Here is a 20,234-nt window from a genome sequence, read left to right on the forward strand (position 1 = left end):
GTATGAATTTTTTTTAGTATTATTCTTACCTATCTCTCAGTGCAACCTGCAGCACAGCCCTCTCAAGTAAATTCAGCCATAAAAGTGGCCGGCAGAATGGTTTGTGTCTTACAGCCCAGCGCCATTGAACTGCATACTATTCTATCTTGAGCGGGCAGTGCGTGGTTTAGTCACTCAATTATTATTAATTCTACACCGGGCACAGTTGCCAGTCTCAACCTCTGCTTTGCTCTCCGTGACTCTTGATTCTCCGGAGCTGATCTGTTAGCAAATTGGGGGGGGGGTATTTTTGTTTTTATAGAGATCTTATTCTTTGTTGGGAGAGGTTGTCTGAGTTTTATTATTTTAAGGGCGCTTCACTTCTAAACAATGTGGTAACGGCAAAACCAACAATATCCTGCAGGCTCCTCTCTTCTGGGCAGTACAGTAAGCTGCTGATGCCAATGATGAGTCAGACTGTTTGGTGCTGATGCTGCTGCCATTTCATCAGTTCTGTGATCTCGCCTGCATCTCTCCCCTTCGCTGCCCCTCCATCTTTGAAGCGCTGGGTATCTTTTTTTCCCGGGGGGGGGGGGCAGAACGCAAACAGGAAGGTGGATGTTCTCTACTCTCTTGGAGGCAAACGAAACCCACCTGGTGCTAACCAGATGTCCTTGAGAAGCATCCCTCCTTCCTCCTGACATATTTCCGACGGAAAGCTTCAAGGTAACTCCCTTGCCAGGTCCTTCGCTCCCCTCTGCCTCGTAAGAAGGCCCGGACGGGCTTGGAGCATCCGGCCTGCCTTAGGTGGAGGATGGAGCCTTGTTTGAGGACAATATTCCTAAGAGCCTTCCTCCTGCAGCTCTCCAAGGACCGGTTGCCTGGTGGATCCCTGGGGGAGCGCTGAGACAGCAGCCGGGAGGTCGTCTTGCTGACAGCCTTTTGTGGGGGCTTGGGGTAAAAGCAAAAAACCAAGAACTAAACAAGAACAGCAACCCACCACCACCGAAGCCAAGGGCTTGAGAAAGAGGAGAGGAGGGGCGCGCGCGCGCGTTTTCTGTCATTGCAAACGGCAAGACCCCTTCCTTGGCAAAAATGAGAGGGGCGGCTCTTCGGCTGAGCGGTGTGACGGGCTGACGGTCAGAAGGGATGCGTTGTTATTGTCTTGCTTTAAAAAGAAATGTGCTGCTTTGGCTCGAGGGAAGGGGAGAGAAGGCGCTTAGGTGAGGAGTCTCAGACCCCCTGACCTTTCCGTCCACTTTCAGCGGGAACATTTGTGAAGATTGTGTGTGTGTGTGTGTGTGTGTGTGTGTGTGTGTGTGTGTAGAACACCGGCAGCACCAGCCTAGGAGTCTACTCCCACGCGGCCACGTTCTGTAGGACCTGCCCCTCTTCCTCTTCCTCCTCCTCCAGAGAAGACCTCCTGCGACAAGGACCGCGTCGCTTCCCCCTTTTTCTCCCCTGTTCGCTCACTCTCCCAGGAGACGAGAAGAAGCCGCAAAAGGGGACGGAAGAGGAACGCCGCCCAGTGGCCGGTGCGTGCGCGCCGGCGCGCTCCCCAACCAGTCCTCGCTCTCCAACGAGGCGCCCCATCCGCCTTGCGGGCCGCCGGGAGCGCAGCCTCGAGTTGCTAGAGGTGGCGAGGGACCCTCCTGGGTCCGGTATGAAAGGCTTGTATTAGGCTCGCTCCTGCTTCCCTGCGCCAGGCTTGTGCGCCTCGACGGAAGACGCTGCGCCTCCGGCATCCGCGTGGTTGGTCTCTCCGGGGGCGAAGACGCGGCGGCGGCGGCACCAACACCACCACCACCAAGCGCCAGCTCCGGAGCTACCCCGCCTGGGGAAGGTGGAGCATGGAGGCCATTTGGCTCTACCAGTTCCGCCTGATCGTCATCGGGGACTCCACCGTGGGCAAATCCTGCCTCATCCGCCGCTTCACCGAAGGGCGCTTCGCCCAAGTCTCCGACCCCACCGTGGGTGTGGATTTCTTCTCCCGCTTGGTGGAGATCGAACCAGGCAAAAGGATCAAGCTGCAGATCTGGGACACCGCCGGACAGGAGAGATTCAGGTGAGGAGGAGCCACTTTTGAGGATGGGGCTTGGGGGGGGGGGTGTCGTGTACGGATGGAGGGCGAGTGGCAGGTCGGCGCGGCGGAGACTGCAACTGCGTCCCGAGTTCTGTCCCTTTTACTCGCCGCCACCATCATAAACATCTTTGGTCTTATGCAGAACAGCCTTCATTGTGAAGGATGGTGGAAGACCCGGACGGCTGGGTGGCGGTTTGATTTTGCTTTGCCGTTGAAGATGGAGGAGCCAGAGTAGGAGGGAAGAAGAGACACCTTGCTGCGGGTGGGGGGCCTTGGGGTGGGTGCGGTCCGGGTTCCAAGTGGGATCTCACAGCAGGTCACACAACAACACCCAGCTTCCTCCCCTCCCTCACCCCTATCCTCCTAACAGCTGTTCATTGAATCTTGAAGGGAGCCAGAAGCACAACAAAGGCTGCTGAGGAGCGCCCCTCCTCTCAAAGAAACATAAGAAGCAGCCTTCTACCGAGCCAGAATATTGGTCCATTTGGCTCCATGTTCTCCACACTGACTGGCAGTGGTTCTCCAAGGTTTCAGGCAGGGGTCTCCCCAGCCCTACCTGCAGAGCCTGGGGTCTTCTGGTAGCTCTGCTGCTGAGCTTCCCACCCAGCCCTTCCCTTCCCTCTCCATCCTCCATGTCTGGGCTGATACTGCAGAGGTTTTGTACTAGATTTATTCAAGAAAACTTTCCCACAGTGCAGATTTGTAGGCCACAAGCAACCATCTTGGACAGAAAGAAAGAGTCTCTGGCCTTAACAATTTCTCAGGGTCGGGCTTCCCTGTCCCACCTGCCCAAGTAAGGGTCTCCTAATGTAAAGAGAGAAGAAAACCAGGCCACTGGGGATCTCATATGCAGGCTTTCCACATGCGTCAAGGAGCTTTGATGCAGTGGTGCCTTCAAACAGAAGATTTCCTTCTCCGTATCTTCCCAAGTGGTACAGCCCTCTCCCTTGAGAGTACTGTACCACATGCCTGTAAAAACATCTAGGTCCATTCTTAATAGACACCAGGTGTGAGGAACATTTGGCTTTCCAGCTGTCACTGAACTACAGCTCCCATCAGCCAGTGGAGGGGGGTGATGGGACTTGTCGTTAAGCAAGTTCTGGAGGGCCAAAGGTTTCCTGCACCTGATATGCACATACATGAGCTACTCATTGAACAAGGCCTTGAGGATATAACAACTTCAGAAATTGTGTCACCATGAGGACTTTGTGGATTGTGGTCGCTTTCCTCCCCACAACACCCTTGCTAAACTATTTGGCCAAAACATTTCCAAATCTTTCTCCATAACTAACCACAAGAACTATAAATGTTAAGCTATGTTCCTGGATGCTGAATCTCAGAGCTATGTCAAGAGCAGGCAGCCAAACACCAAACTGGCTTGAGGGAGCAACATGTGATTTGCAGACTAAATGTTGCCCAGTCAGCAGATGCCCCTCCTGTCCTTTATCCTGCCCCATGATTGAAAAATGTGTTTATGAGGGACAAAGCAACCCTGTCTCACTAAAATAGCACTTCTCCACCCATTTCTGACCCTACATAAAGGAAGGAAGGAAACTGTGCACCATCTCATTCTTCCACGCCCCCTCCCCAATAAACCTGGGTGTGGATGTATAATTGCTTCTGTATACTTGGTGTCTCCATTCTCTTAGCTGAAAGCAAGCTACTGTATTTTTCCGTGTATAACACGCCCCTGTGTATAAGATGCCCCCTATTTTTGGGGACACAAAATTAAGAAAATGGGGGGAGATTGCCCTTGTGTCTAGGACTACCCCCCTTTTTAACATTAGTTTTTTAGTAAAAAAAAAAAACAACCTAGTCTTATACATGGAAAAGTTCAGTAATTCTTTATTACATTTGTATCCCACATTTCCTCCAAGGAGTTCTAAGCCAGTTCTGTCCGCTCATCCATTTTATCTACCCAGCAACCCAACAAGGTAGGCTAGCCTGAGAGAATGATTAGCCCAAAGTTACGCAATGAGTTTCATGGCTGTGTGGGGATTTGAACAGCACATTGGCCTCCAGTGTCGAGTTTTTAGTGCCCACAAAACTAGTAAACCTTCAGCTTAATATATCTTGTGACTTTGTAACGTTGCTGCATTCAGACATTGTGATAAGCTATTTATTATGCTGGGAACAAACCTCTCACAGGCTTGCATGCTTCCCCTCCATTTCTGGCATGGCCTAGAGGAGGAATTTAGGAATTTTGCTTGCCCTCTACACATGAGCTACATTTGGACAAGGATGAAGCCAATCTCCAGTTGCTACATGAGAAAGAATGGTTTTGTTTCACCAGCGATTACGCTGCAGGATGCTTAATTAGACTGTTTCCATTTAGGATCACCAAGGGTTGAATGTGTTTTTTTTAATGAAAAAACAAGTCCCATTCTTCCAATTCACTTTAGTTATGGAAACAGATGGAAATTCAAGAAAATGAGTTCAGAAACATATTTTTATTTATTTTGTTTGGTTCATTCGTCATTCATTTCTGTTGGGATCATAGGAGCTAACTCCTAGGGGCCAAGGTCCCTTCACACACACACCCAATGAAATATTTAAGGGTGCTGGCACTTCACAAAGATGGTGGGCATTGCCATTCAATTGGGGGGGGGTGCTGTGTCATGTGATCAATTATGTGGGGTGGCACTTACCTGCCCCCTATATTTTATTCAAGTCCCCCCCCCCCCCGTTTGGGATGAAATATAGAAAACAGCCTGGGGGAGAAATAGTACAGGTCAGAGAAAGGTTATAAAGAAGAATGGGGACAGAGAGCAGGGAAACTGACAGATATATATATATATATATTTTAAAATCTCTAAAATAGATAACCTGTCCAATCTGTCTGAAGATTAGCAAGTCTGATGCTTAGAGTGGGTGAGGTGAAGAGGTGGCTGAATGCCTGAAAATTGCATGACATTAGGATGAAAAAGACAGAAGTTAGAAGCAGCAGAAGACCTACTGGGTCTCCCATTGAAATAAATGAGGGGGGAAATGGAAAAGCAGAAAAGGAGTGCAATTGAACTGAATGCCGAAAAACATAAAGAATAAAGAATAAAAATGTTGTTTCCCTACTCCCCCAGAAATTACAGAAATCACAGAAATCACATGACATGCTGTGACCATTTCAGCTGTGCTTCTGGTCTTAACAGATGCTCTCTTGAGCCACCTTCCTCTTGGACCCTGATTTCCAGGCTTGGGCTGTCCCATTATTATTTGATTTAAATCTCATGGTTTCTACTTGCAGTGCACAGCTCTCTGGTATACTTAGTCTGGATCATCTCAAAGGCCTATCCAGTCCAGCTTCCTGGCTCCTATAGCCAAACAGATGCATCTGGGAAGCCTTCAAGCACAGACTAAGCACCCACTATCCCCAGTAGACAACACTAAGTGCCATAGTGCTGGGAACCTGGAAGTTGCAAAGAGCCATCTTGGCTATACTTATCCTTCATCAACTTATCTAACCCCTTTAATGCAGAGGTTTTCAACCTGTTTGAGTCCACGGCTCCCTTGACCAACTACATTCTTTCTGCGGCACCCTGTGGGGCTCAGGAACCCAGTAATGTCACCCCTTGCCTGCAGAGCTGGCAGCTTCTCACGTTTTTTGGAACACCATCCATTGTAGAGTGTCCCCTCAGCCTCCTCTCCTCTCCCATCTCCTTGGGAGTCCCCCGGGAAGCTGCTGCTGCCCCTCCCTGTCCCAAAGAGAGGTGCCTCCTCACACTGCCCCACAGGGGCCTGGGACGTGCCTGTCCATTCCCAACAGCAAGGGTTGGTGGACTGGCTGGCTGGGCTCCCTCACCCACTTGCTTGCTTACTCCGAGGCCACCTCAGCTCCTGGCAACCAGCACCCCCTGGCCAGCCTCAGAGGCACCGTTCAACTGGGGAGCTTGTAGCCAGGGCTGCTGCGACAAACAGCTGTGCAAGCCTTGGGGAGGCAGAGACACGAGAGGGTATTATTATTATTATTATTATTTGAATTTATATACTGCCCTATACCCAGAGGTCTCAGGGTGGTTAACAGAACAAGATCAACATAAAATGCATAATATATATAATCAAAATAAAACCAACAACCCCTCTCCCCCCCCAAAAAAGAGCCACATTTTAAAAGGGCATAGGATGTCAATCAGATCAAGCCAAAGGCCTGGTTAAAAAGGAATGTTTTTGCCTGGCACCTAAAGGTGTATAATGAAGGTGAACCTCCCAGGGGAGAGCATTCCACAGATGGGAAGCCACTGCAGAAAAGGCCTCTGCTCATATTCCCACCCTCCGGACCTCTCGAGGAGGGGGCACACAAAGGAGGGTCTCAGAAGATGATCTCAGGGTGCAGGTAAGTTCATATGGAAAGAGGCAGTTCTTGAGGTATTGCAGTCCTGAGTCATTTAAGGCTTTATAGGTCAAAACCAGCACTTTTAATTGGGCCCATGAAACTAATTGGTAGCCAGTGCAGTTGGACCAGGATCGGCATAATATGTTCAAACCGTCTGAATTCTGCACTAGCTGAAGTTTCCAAACTATCTTCATATCACACATTGCAATAATCTAACCCTGAGGTTACCAGAGCATAGACAACAGTAGTTAGCCTGTCCCTGCCCAGATAGGGGTGTAGCTGAGCCACCAGCTGAAGCTGATGGAAGGCACTCCGGTCCACTGAGGCCACTTGAGCCTTGAGTGACAGCAAAGGATCTAGGAGGACCCCAAAGCTACGAACCTGTTCCTTCAGAGGAAGTGTAACCCCATCAAGAGCAGGCAAATTCCCACCCATCTGGTCTAGGAAACCACCCACTAGCAGTGCCTCAGTCTTATCTGGACTGAGCTTCAGTTTGTTGGATCTCATCTAGTCCATTACCGAGGCAAGCACTTCTGCTGCCTCACCTGAAGATGTAAAGAAGTAATAGAGCTGAGTGTCATCAGCATACTGCTGACAACGTACTCCGAACCTCCAGATAACCCCACCCAGCAGTTTCATGTAGATGTTAAACAATGTTGAGGATAGGACTGAGCCCCGAGGAACCCCACACTGATGGTTCCACTGGGTTGAAAAGCATTCCCCAAGCAACACCCTCTGGGAACGACCATCCAGGTAGGACTGGAACCACTGCAAAGCGGTGCCACCCACCCCTAGTTCAGATAGTCACTCCAGAAGGATACCATGGTCAATGGTATCGAAAGCCACTGAGAGGTCAAGAAGAGACATGTTTCCCTTCTCTCTCTCTCAACAGAGGTCATCATACAGGGCAACCAAAGCAGTTTCTGTGCCAAAACCAGGCCTAAACACTGATTGAAATGGATCCAGAAAATCATCTTATTCCAAAAGCATCTGTGATCACTCACTCCAGAACCTTGCCCAGGAAAGGGAGATTAGTAACTGGCTGGTAGTTAGGCATCAGAGGGAAGGAAAGAGGCCAGTTTTGCCTGGGGCATCCCTGGCCATCATTCAAGGCACCCCACGGCACACTGGTTGAAAACCATTGCTTTGCTTAAAGCCGTCACCCCGTCATTCAGCAGCAGGTTTCACAAACTGTTTGTGTACTAAATGAAAAAATAAGAACATAAGGAGCTTTCTGCTCCATTCCCCCCTCACCCCCCGGTGCCCTTCAAGCACTGTTGAGACTACATCTCCCATCATCACTCACCATTGGCCATGATGGCTGGGGCTATTGGGAGCTGAAGTATAGTAACATCCAGAAAGCTCTAGGTTATGGAAGGCTCATGAAAAGCAATGCTTCCCTGACCAGAATACAATTTCTGCATGCAAAAGGGCACCTTTGGACATCTCCTTAGATTCATAGAGATGTGTGGAACCTAGGAGTCTATTGAGTGTTCTATATACACCATTCACTTGCCAATTCCTAAAACCTAGCCAACCTCTGTATACCACATGCAGTGAGGCGGGTGGAGGGGTATGCATTGTCAAGAGTTTTGCTTTACAAATACCTCCAAATGACTCTAGTCTTTCCATATATTTTGAGGATGACTTGAATGAGCAGACTCTTGGCCCATCAGTTTAGTTGAAGCACAGCCTGTTGGGAGAAACACCGAGACTTTGTTGTCCTGTTTAGGCTTATGGTGGAATCTAGTGACAAAGGTATCTGCATCTCATGCAGAAGGTCCCCGGTTCAATGTCTAGGTAGGGCTGGAGAAAGACTCTTGCTTGAAATGTTGAAGAGGCACTGCCACTCAGTGTGAACTATACTGAGGCAGGTGGACTGGTGGTCAGCCATGATATAAGGCAGCAGCTTCTTATGTCCCTAAATTTTTGCTGGGCTGCACCATTTCAGATTGCATGTGGGGGTTGGCATGTTTGAACATGGGGCCAACATGAGGTAGTGGGCTTAGGCTTTGGAGCACCAGGCTTCACATCTCCACTCCCTGGGTCACCTTGAGTCTGTCACAGTCTCCTAGCCTAACTTACCTCACAAGGTTGTTAATGAGGATAAAGCAGAGGGCAAGATTCATTTTCATTTTTTTCTGCTCCTTGGAGGGTGGGTGGAATGTAAATGTAGTTAACAATATTGCACCCCCAACACAAGTAAATAAAAGCAAGAAGTTCCCTCACATGTAGAAATCTAGTATATCAGGGAAAAGGGAAATATTACGGTATATGGAGTGGGCATTGAGTAATTAGACCTTTCACTAGTTAAACAATCTGTGGCCTTTTAAACCACAACAGGGGGTTTATTGTTTGTTACTATGGTGTGAATATTTGTGTTTGTCTACTGTAAACCACCCTGTGATCCTTGGATGAAGGGAGGTATAGAAATTCAATTAATAATAAAATAAAACAACAGCAACAACAGAGCAGCATTAGGATATACAGCTTCGTACCTGCAACTTGGAGCAGTATAGACCAGACAGAGTTACAGTGTGATTCTTCAAACACATATAAATTGCATCCATACATCCATTCCTTCTCTTTCCTCCAGCCCAATACATACATTGTATGTTACAGCCCACATGGTACCCAAGCAAATGGTCCTATTTCTGTAGTGAGGGTATACCCCCCAATTGTACACCTTATTTGGGGCGTTGCTGGTTTGAAATTGATCAGCGATTACTGGTCCTTTTTTTCATCACCTGTTTAGCTGAGATTTTATAAATAAGGAAACTGCTACTTAGGAAAATCTGGGATATTTTTTACTTTGCAAAATAGTAGATGTGGCCTGTGCAGAGCAGGCTTGGGACAAATGAAAAGTAAAACAAAAAAAGTGGTTATAGAGGGAATGAAACAGTCACATTTTCCAATGTCTTATGGCAACAGTGACATTGGAGTGGAATCCAGCCACTTTCTAGAATCAATTTCTAGACTGTCCATTGAAAGATAGAAGTACTAGCCACCGCAAACCCTGTGTTGCTCTTGAATTATTATTTTTTAAATCAGTACAGTTCTGAAAGGTTCAGTAAGTCTTCTTGATTCTATATTGTATTCAAACATAGAAAACCTGCTCCTTGGTCTTAGCAACCACCATGCAACTTTGGGACATAATATCTTAAGAGGTGTCCAGATTCATAATGCACAGACAAACAACTTTGCAGACTGTGTAAGAGAAAAAGATGGTGGGGTAGAGAATCTTTGTGTTGTCTTGTACAAACCCCCTTTATTTTGCTGTGTAGCACAAAAGGGCTGTGTTCTGGGTAGATTTGCACCTAACTGGCTATTTCAGATGCACGAAACCAGCCTTTGCCACCAGCATTTTCCTCTTGAAAATGATTCTCATTTCCTTCCTTGGGCTGCTACTCTCTTCCAGATCAATTACCAGAGCCTACTACAGGAACTCAGTTGGCGGTCTGCTCCTCTTTGACATTACAAACCGCAGGTCCTTCCAGAATGTTCACGAGTGGCTAGAGGAGACCAAAGCGCACGTCCAGCCTTACCAGATCGTGTTCGTTTTGGTGGGCCACAAATGCGACCTAGACACTCAGCGGCAAGTCACCCGGCACGAGGCTGAAAAACTGGCCCTTGCTTATGGCATGAAGTACATTGAAACCTCCGCCCGGGATGCCATTAATGTGGAGAAAGCTTTCACCGACCTGACTCGAGACATATATGAGCTTGTTAAGAGAGGCGAAATTACTATCCAGGAGGGCTGGGAAGGGGTGAAGAGTGGGTTTGTCCCAAACGTAGTCCACTCCTCGGAAGAGGTGGTGAAATCAGACAGGAGATGTCTGTGCTAATTGCTTAACGAAAGCAAGGAGAGATTATTGCTGAACTTTACTAACCAAAACATACCCTGCTATACAAACTTGTCGTGTGACAGAAGAGAATGTGACAGTAGTATGGCAAGTACCAATGCCTGGTGCTTTGAACCTCTGAAGAATAGAATCGTGAAGGGCTGTAACCCCCTGTTATGTAGGAATGAACCCAGATGCATGCTTATATTGTAGGAGATGGGGTAACGTTAACAGCAGAAAAGATCTGATAGGGGTAGGAAATATCAGGGAATTTTACAAACCCTGTTTTAAATAAATCTGTCATTCAGTGCTTTGTGTTGAAGCCTATTAATATGAAACATATTCAGAGGAGGAGGAGAGACAGAAATCTTGGCTTATTATTATATATTTTTAGGAAGATTAAAACATAACATGGTTGCCATTCTTTTTATGAGAACTTGATGGTTAACACAAAGAGGAAAGCATATTTTGCAGAAGGGGCGAAGGCTTTCATGCCTACAATATTGCTGCAGTATAATCCAACTCTCTTTAAAAGGAAAGGGGGAAGTGTTAGATCACTCTTGTTAAAATGCAGTGCAATGAATAGAACTGTTAAAATGTGGTGCAATGAATAGAACACAGACTGGTGTTTTCCTGATCAAGCCAGACTTGGTGGTTCCAATTCCAGTAATTTGACAGACCAAACGTTTATGCTACTTCTTCAGTTATTGAACTGGAAATGCTCCCCACTTCTGAATTTGCTATAAAATCTGTTATCAGCAATGGTGAAATTCTCAGCCATATGCAGTCATACTGTATTTCTTAAATGGGAAATTATTTTATCCTAATTCAGAGAGGGATGCAGCCTTCCCACCAGTAACAAGCTGCAGTGGGCAATTTTGGGTCATTTAAAATACAAACTTCTTGCAAATAAGGCTGGGGAGGGAAGCAGGACTCATCAAAATGGAGAGCACAGACTTTTCCCAAAGAGCGGGAAATGGGGGTGTTCGTTTTGTTTTGTGGGGTGAATGTTTTTGGAAAACAAGTTCAAAAGGACTATCTGAAGGTGAAGCTGAACAGCAGGAGAGAGAGAACTAAGGAAGAGGGTGTGTGGTTAGGAAACCCACAGGAAAGCAGTCAGAAGCACAAGAAGGAACGCTTTTACTTTGAAAGTAGAACTGGATAAAATGCTGGCCTACAAAGCTTCAAGTGGGGCTTTGTTTCAGGGTAAACTTGTTGAGTTCTGAATTAAGAAAGCAAGCAGTCCAAATGAATTAAGGTAAGCAATAACAGCCACCCTGAATACCTAGGAAGAAACTAATGTGTTGGCAAGATACACAGTGATATACATATGTGCAAAGAAAGGAAGCTTAATGTGTGTAATGGTCTAGATAGATATTAAGATGGAATAAGCCTGGAAGCAGGAAGGGGGAGGAGAGAGAGAGAGAGAGAGAGAGAGAGAGAGAGAGAGAGAGAACACATCTGGAGAGCACCAGGTTGGGGAAGAATGTGGTATAATTATTTTGAATGAAATTAATCTATACCTTCACATGCGTTTCCACACTTTATACTTACAGAAGATCCTTTTAAGAGAACTGCCCACATCATTACTTTGTAAAGATGCAGGTGAGTTTGAACTGGAAACAGAATTTTAAGTTTGGCACAACAAAGGTCATATTAGGGGTAATGCTAATACCGATGTCTTTATTTTCAATAATTAATTGGGTAATTAGCTTTGTAATAAACACCACTAATATCCACCTTGAGACAGGGAGAAAAAGTGGACGAGGGGCAGTTTGAAAAAGCTCTCCCCATCAAGTGTGTGTGTGTGCGCACACACAGGCACACGTTTTTGGAGGGGTGACATTTTTCAAACTAGCCCTCATCTACTTTTATATACATTGGCCCATATAATATTTTGCTTCTCGTCATGTGATGATAATAATTACACAAATAGTCACATGACATTCACTGCCAGCCAGGCTTTTGCAGACTTGCAACAGCAATGGCATATAAACAGCATTTAATCTTGAGTCAAAAAAATAGCTAAAAACAATCCCCAATTAATCTAGTTCATCCTGACTTCCACTTCCATTGGAGTTAAGGAGAAATGTTTTGCCCAACCCATACAGATATTACAAAGCAAGAATGCAATCAGTGAGGGAAGGGAGCCACAGACAAAATCAAAGGAAAATTATTATATTTTTCTGGGCTTGACATTAGGGTTGAACCCAGGTATCAAAAGAGTTTTGAAGTTAACACCCTAGCAAACTCTAGGGTGGAAGAAAACTGGGGTTGTCACCCAAATAAAGTTGTTTTAGTCAATTTTATGAATTTTTATTGCATGGATTTCTAGAGATGCCTTGCTTAAATGCTGTTACTGCAAAAACAGCAGTGTATCTTGTGACACCTTAAAGAATGAATGAAAGAATGTCACTTTTTAAAGTGTCACAGAATTCTGTTCTGTTTCAATTACAAGTTTCTAAAGTTTGCTAAAGAAAAAAGCATACATTCTTTTTAGTTCGGGGTGGGGTAACCTGTGGCTCTCCACATGCTGTTGGACCCCAAATTTCATTGGATCAGCCAGCATGGCCAATGATCACAGATGATGATCTAAACTTAGAACTGACCCTGATAGTGAATGGGAGAAACTTAGCTCAGTGAATATGCCATAAATGTTTTAGACTAGAGCAGGGATGAGGGACCTGGGGCCCTCCATATGTTGGTCAGGAATGATGGAAGTTGTGGTCCAACAACATGTGGAAGCCCAAAGATGCCCATATCCTTGTTTTAGATATAATGCACAGCAGTTTTAGAGAATGGACAGCAGGCATCATGGTTCTTCTGAAATGGCACTTTCCATCTATAGAAGAGCTTGCATTAGAAATTATTGTAAGATTAAATGACTACCCAATTAATTAGGGGCTCCTTTTTAGTTGATCAAAAAGCTTTTATAATCAATTAATCTAAGCAATTGACTTATGTTGCAGCCCTCTAGAAAAAACCAGTATCAGTTAATACTGAAGTTATATCATAAACATTGTAACCAAGTCTAATTTAAAACTTCCCATTTTCTGTCCTACCATAACTGAATTGAATTGAATATATATTTTATTTTAGATTGCTAAATTGACATGTTCATTTCATTCCAGGCAGGTTCATTTTCAAACTTTTCATCTTAGAACACAAGTTTCCCTTTTTTGTATGATAATATTGTGGTCTTTCATACTATTTATAACCCAAATAAGATGCTGTTGCTGTTTCTTCTTCTTTAACCAAAGTCTTGGTGGTTCCTATTTTCAATTCTAAAAAACCCTGATATGCCTAGCATCTTAAGTGTGCAGTTCCTTGCAACTTTTATCACTTACCTTGACTTTATCTTTGTGATTTATATTTTTTTAGTACAGCAAAATAATTTATCCTTTTTAACTTCATAAATATGCTGCACAGGACTAATTCATATGCTAGCTGTTAAAATCTTGGAAGAATCAGGAAAGGAAAAAGATAGTATATCTTCAACCCGCGCATAGTTAAAACTATGGAATTCGTTCTCACAAGAAATTGTAGTGGCCACTCTTTGGATGGCTTCTAAAGGGGAGAAGACTATCAATGGAGGATAAGGCAATCAATGACTAGATTGGGCCTTTGGCCTGATCCAACGGGGCTCTCCTTACATTCTTATGTAAATTCTACACAACATACTTAATGCAAATGTATTGGCTCAAATCCAAAGAAAGTTAGCCATGATATTCAAGGACCGGTATAAATTAACAAGGCATAAATAAGTCACAACGGCACTTGTCCTGGAAAATTTGAAAAGGCAGGTGTCAGCGTAGTTTGAATATTGGTCCTTAGATAGCCTCAGGATCTGGTGGTCTTCTGGGCTAGATGTCTTGGGAAACCCGATTTTGCACCTGTATTTGGTTGCTAAACTGCAGTCATCTGGCCCTAGCCTTGTGTTTAGATCACCCACCGGCAGGACCTTTGCCCCTGGATAATCCAAAATCAGCAATTTAACAAAGGTTTCTAATCTTTTCCACTTGCTATCGATGTCATTATTTAAGCTAGTTGGAGGAATATAAACATTTATAAATAACACTTCTTCCCCATGATATAAGTAAGGCCATCGCTTGTTGGTCTAGGGAGGGCAGCTCTTTACAGATGGCATTTAGACATTGAGAAATCAAGATGCAAAGCCCCCCTTTTAGACTTCCTGGGCTTCTGCCCAGGATAGCCCTAATTGCATAAGCATAAAAACCTTCCAGAACTGGAGTTTCTGCCACCCATGTCTCTTGAAGGGCGATGATGTTAAAGTTTTGGCGATAGAATGGAATATCTGTAGATTGAGAAGGAAACTCGGAGCGTTGTAATTAGCCTCAAATAGTTTTAGTTAACCTCAATGAGTTTTGGATGGCTTCAGCAAGATTTCAAAGGGGCTTTAGAAGAGCCTCAAAGGAAGAGAGGATGTTTAAAATGCTGTCCGGCAACTCCCGGAGTCTTTAGCTGGCTGGGATATAAGCTTGTTTTCCGGGAGTGTGTCTTTTCCCCTTATTATTTTTTAAAAGCTCCTACTCACTTTGCTGAGGCTCACAGGAGAGCCTCTTCAGAAACCTATCGTCCTATTGAGTTCAGAGCAGCACATTTAACTTCCTCTGGATTTGGGTCATTCCACTGAATCCATTATGTTGACAACATGTTTATTTGGATTGGTACCAGCTTTCTGAAGTTGCAGAAAGGGGGCTTTCCTAAAATCCCTTTAACCAGAGACAGTAAAAGCATAAGGGCTTCTGTATGCCAAGAATGACCTCTCTCCTTCACGTACTGATGGTACAAACCTAAGTGTGGCTACTAAGAAGCAAGGCCAATTGCATTCTTCGCGACTCTCTCCCTGGTGTGTTTAGGACTGCAACCTTAATTTATTAAAATTTAGGTTCCATGAGCAAATCAGCATTGGATACATTTCAGTTCTACCCAACCCTCAAAAAGCACTCAAATACTATTTCCCTTCATGGCTTCAAACCTTTTAAGACATTTTTTATCTCTGTAAGGGTCATGATAAAAAATCTTACTAATCAATTAATTTTCTAATTAATCTTACTCTTTATTTATCCAAAGTCATTCTAGTGTAGTGAGAAAACATTTTTAACAGCAAATAAATACCCCAGGAAAAGTTATAGATTTATTTCTGCATTGTCATTAATCTGCCAAGCATTGATTTTTACCTCAGATTCAGGTATGTTTCAAGTTGGCTTTAAAAATGAATTCAGAATTAAACATTCTGCATAATAACCAATATTACTCACAATGGACCCATGTAAATTAAGGGACCTGCTCTGAGTAGGACCAACATTTGCTACAATTCTCTATTTATAAAACATTTATATGCAGATTTTTGGCTCTAAATTTTTTTGGACTGCCCTCTTAGCTGCAAAAATACAGTTGAATCCAAAAGAAAGCAACTAGCATGAAGAATTCCAGCATCGTTTTACGTCAGGATCCATAGACTAGCATACTGGCAAATTTCATTTTCCCCCAGTGCATTTGCTGTTTTTTTACCATAATAGATATAGTTCAACTGATGCCTGCCTCAATAAATACATTTTAAATACATAGAGGGAATAAAGTTTGCTCATGTTTGGACTCTTTGATTTATAATGTATACTGCATTAGAGTTACAAAAGAAAGTAAAATGTATAGGAAATTTGATTGAAGACCTTTAAACGTACAATAATTCTGATCGAAACTCATGATGTAATCTCTTTCTAATGCCTTATATTTTTAGGCAACTTATATAAATGATCATCTGGGGAGGGGGACTTCCTCCTGTACAAATAGAAGTAGGGTTTGACTTTGTAAAATGAAAAACCTCATCTTTTTCTTGACTTGTTTTAGCATTTTGACTACTGCAAGATACACTGGAGGCTAATACTTTTAAAAAAGGCATTTTCTTTCATTTTCACTCTCTGGCAAAGACAGACAAAATAAAAGCAAGCCTGTTGGTAAACTCACAATCTCAGTCTGCATGCTGGATTAAAAAAAATAAAAATCTCTCAGTACCTCCAGATTAAAATTATACTGTACACTTTCCCTAGCTTTCTGTTATATGCACTGTAATGAAATGTGACAAAAAAAACCTCCCGCTGTATTTAGCTGTGTGTGAATGAAAACTATGCTTGTATCTAGCAAAATGGTTAATGTGATTATGTGACATTCAAAACTTGTAAAGGAAAATCCGTGTTTTTATTTCCTCTGCTGTTCCCCACCCCACCCCATCAAACATCTGTATACAGCAACCATGGTGGTAAAAACCCAGTACAGAGTAGATTAATAATAAACATATGCACTGTTTTAAAAGAATCCACTGGTGTTTTTAAGGTGCAGATATGAACAAGGTCTGTCTCCCACTATCCTGGGCATTTTCAAACTGGTATTCTTGTGCAAATCCACAATGAACAAATTATTCTATAGAGCCAGGATGGGAAATAGTCCATTTGAATCACTGCCAAGGCAATGCATTGTGAACTACAGGAAAGTCGCTAATTCCTGTATCGCACACAGCTGACATTTTAACTGAAATCAAGCAAATTATGACCTAGGAATTGCTGGTAGATTAGACTGCTGCACTTCTGCAATGTCATTTGTGCAAGCTGCAGTTAAACTTTTGAAAATCCAGCCGTGGAAAACATTTGCTGACAAATGTACATCCTATCAGAAATAATGTTGGGAGCCAACATCCTTGCAGTGCATCCTTGCAGTGCCTGTTGCCACACTCTAGCTGCCCCCCTCTCATTAAAAAAAGGCTTCTTGCTTTTAACACCCAACTGACACAGGAACACTAATGGGCCCTGTGGGAAATAAAGCTAGGGTATGCAGTGGCAGGATCTCCCTAGCTTTCCACAATGTCTCAGAGCAATGCTGTATTGGAAGAACCGCAGGACAGACAAATGGTGGTTAGACTCAGTAGGCCTGGTACAGCTCAGAGCAGAAACACAATTGGATAAAAGGAACCAGAAGGCACTTTGTACACAGACCCTTTAATCCTGGCCCTGGTCACAGCTGGTGAAGGTGAGGATTAAAGAGAACGTCCTATAGCATGGTATTCTTAGGAACCAAAAGTGTTCATCTGTGCAGCAATGCTACCAAGTGGATGGTGGACGGACATTGGACATGTTCCAGTCTTAGCCGGATATATCCCTGCAAGATCATGGGTTTAAAACAGGCAGTCAACTATGGTGCTCTTCAGATGTTGCTTAACCCAAACTTCCAGCAACCCCAGCTAGTAAGGGCATTGGCCAGGGGTGATGAGAGTTGTAGTCCACCAAAAAGACAAGAGTTGCCACCTGATTATAGAATCTGAGTCAATTAGTTATATTTGTATGTAGGAGAAAATAGTTCTTGAAGCAATAAACATATTTTCTGTTCTTAAGGTTATGTACATGTATCCTCTTGAGAATACATTGCTTCCTTTGAGAGATGGGAAATGTAACCAGAGAAGGATCAGGAAATGGCAACCAAAATGATCAAGGCATGGAAGTACATAAATATGAGAAAATGTTCCAACAGTTGGAGCTGTTTGCTTTAGAAAAAATGGAGAGTAAATTGAGGGATGGAGAATGATGAATGTTTATAGAATTATTCAGGCCTAGGGGAAAAATTGCAGTCGAGTAATAGTGGAAGATTCAAGACAGTGCATAGCTGGAAGTGTTGAGTTTGCACCCACAATATGTAGTAATGGCCACTAACTTGTATGACTTTAAAATGGGGCTAATAAAAATTCATGAAGGATATCTGATTCCTAGGCATGATGGCCAAGTATTAGCTCCAGTGTCTGTTGCAAAGATTCACAAGTGAGAAGCGTCCTGTTGCATGTAGAGGACCCCTGTGAGCATTGGATGCTGGAGTAAGTGGGCCTTTGGTATAAGCAACTCTTCTCTTATGATGAAACTTCAGAAAGGATGTCACATCATTTGCCTCAAGATCTTGTGCCGAGATGACCATGTATGAATGACTGAATTTGTAAGCACCTACCTCTTCCTTAAAACTGCAGGGATTTGAATCCTAGAATTATTGCAGTCCTGGGGCAATGCACTGGAAGTTTGGTGTTACAGCAACTTGCTGAAGCACAGTCTTAGAAAAGGAATTTCTTCTCTAGACTATCATCGCCTAAGAGGGTGCTTGCCACACACACACACACATACACAAATATACTATATATTCCAACTTTATTTTGTGGAGCTCAAGATAGGGTATGTGAGGAGATTTCCCATCCAGGAAGTGACCAGCTCTCAGACCATCTTTACTCAGACCCATTCTGAAGCATTTTAACAGTGGGCTTTCAACTGGCTGAGCTGTATAGTGAGGTGGGATTACTGCTACCATACAGCAGTTCTGGCTACAAATCATGCCTAGGATAGTAAAGGGCTCTCAGCTCTTTCAAAGGCACCACAGCTCTTCTCAGTCCCTCATGCTGCATCATGGCTAGACACAATCAAGAGTTATTGGGTACACTGAGTAGCAGTGTTAGGCCACTGTGGAATAACCAGAAACTTTTGGGAAAGAAAGGGAGACATTCACAGGCAGAGATCCATAGAATTACTTTAAGTCATCCCCAAATTGTGCACATGCTTAGGAAGCACGCTTTTAAAACTCTCCTAGAATCATAGAATTGTATTTGGAAGGGGTTTCATTGGTCATCTAGCCCAATCATCTGCAATGCAAAGCTAAAACAATCTGACAGACGGCCACCTGGCCTGTTTAAAAGCCTCCAATGAAAGTGTGCCACAAAACAACAGGACAGTGACTGCTCAAGCAAGTCCAAACACCCTTTGGATGTATAGAAGTGCCCTTGTAATTCTTTTGATTGCTCCCTTTGCAACCAAGAAGCACCAGTGCTCTGTGGCAACGTGATGATTCAAGATGCTTGGATAGCCATTTCACCCATCTTTTAGAAGTGTGGGAGGCATGCAAAACATGATTTTAGGGCTGCAAGATTAGCTGACCTCATTTGTGCAGCAGTAGAACCATTTCAGGATCTATCCTTTGTTATTATTTCTGCACTGTGTTCAGACAGTTCCATAAGAAGTTTTAGTGTTTGCTCATGCCTTTTTCATTTATGTTGCCATGTACACTAGCAGATATGGACACACTGATTAAAGCACAGTGCAACAAAGCAAGACTAAATGAAAAGTGTGAATGTGCTAACTCGTGAACTGTAGCAATTCTCTAAGTTAAGATAGGTGAGCAACAAACACAAGAGAAACATGCTCATCCCTAAAGTTTTAAGATGCCAACCTACATCCACCCTAACAGCTCAGGCTAGACGTGCCTTACATATCTAGGAGATCCAGTGTCCATATGGAACTTTTAGCTGAAGCACTATTAGCCTTACTCAGCATCTATAATAAACACTACAGCTTGAACACATATAATTTTATTCAATCATCAACTCAAACTCTCACAAGAGCACCATCTTGTCTCTTAGTAAGGCAAAAACTAACTTCTTGGAGGGGGAAATCTATAGCTTGAAGAGATGAAACTATATACAAAAATTCTGTAATCCAAAAGGAAAAATGAGAAACATTTTGTTTCATAATCGATGTTTTTTGCATTATTTGAATGTTAAGTTCTGTATTCTTATTCACCAGAAATATTGCTGTCTTCTGTTTCTTCTAAATCTAAATAAAATAATGTCCTTTTATTTTACCATAGTATCTTAGATTTGTCTTTTAAACATGCATTTATTTTCTACAGGTTCAAAAATATGCTTTGGGATCTTAAGGTATATAGTACATGGGTAGGCAAACTAAGGCCCGGGGGCTGGATCCGGCCCAATCGCCTTCTCAATCTGGCCTGCGAACCGTCTGGGAATCAGCGTGTTTTTACATGAGTAGAATATGTCCTTTTATTTAAAATGCATCTCTGGGTTATTTGTGGGGCATAGGAATTTGTTCATTTTTTTCTTCAAAATATAGTCCGGCTCCCCACAAGGTCTGAGAGACAGTGGACCGGCCCCCTGCTGAAAAAG

The 20,234-nt window shown here is 43.7% G+C and overlaps 1 protein-coding gene across 1 annotated transcript; it reads left to right on the forward strand.

The window, feature by feature from the left end:
- The first annotated feature begins 435 nt into the window (after nucleotides 1-435).
- On the forward strand, nucleotides 436-19,912 carry RAB39B (RAB39B, member RAS oncogene family). The gene is made up of 2 exons (XM_081847288.1): nucleotides 436-2,044; nucleotides 9,808-19,912. The coding sequence occupies exons 1-2, from the start codon at nucleotides 1,830-1,832 to the stop codon at nucleotides 10,232-10,234; spliced, it is 642 nt and encodes a 213-aa protein (XP_081703414.1). The 5' UTR covers nucleotides 436-1,829; the 3' UTR covers nucleotides 10,235-19,912.
- Nucleotides 19,913-20,234: the final 322 nt, after the last annotated feature.

This window comes from Podarcis erhardii (genome assembly GCF_964252035.2).
Source record: "Podarcis erhardii genome assembly, chromosome: Z".
Classification (NCBI taxonomy): Eukaryota; Metazoa; Chordata; class Lepidosauria; order Squamata; family Lacertidae; genus Podarcis; species Podarcis erhardii.

What these genes read in the sequence shown, in the direction of transcription:
- RAB39B (XM_081847288.1), top strand. Translation starts at nt 1,830, where the DNA reads ATGGAGGCCATTTGGCTCTACCAGTTCCGCCTGATCGTCATCGGGGAC. An exon ending in GCCGGACAGGAGAGATTCAG is followed by an intron (nt 2,045 to 9,807) that starts GTGAGGAGGAGC and finishes ACTCTCTTCCAG; the next exon opens with ATCAATTACCAGAGCCTACT.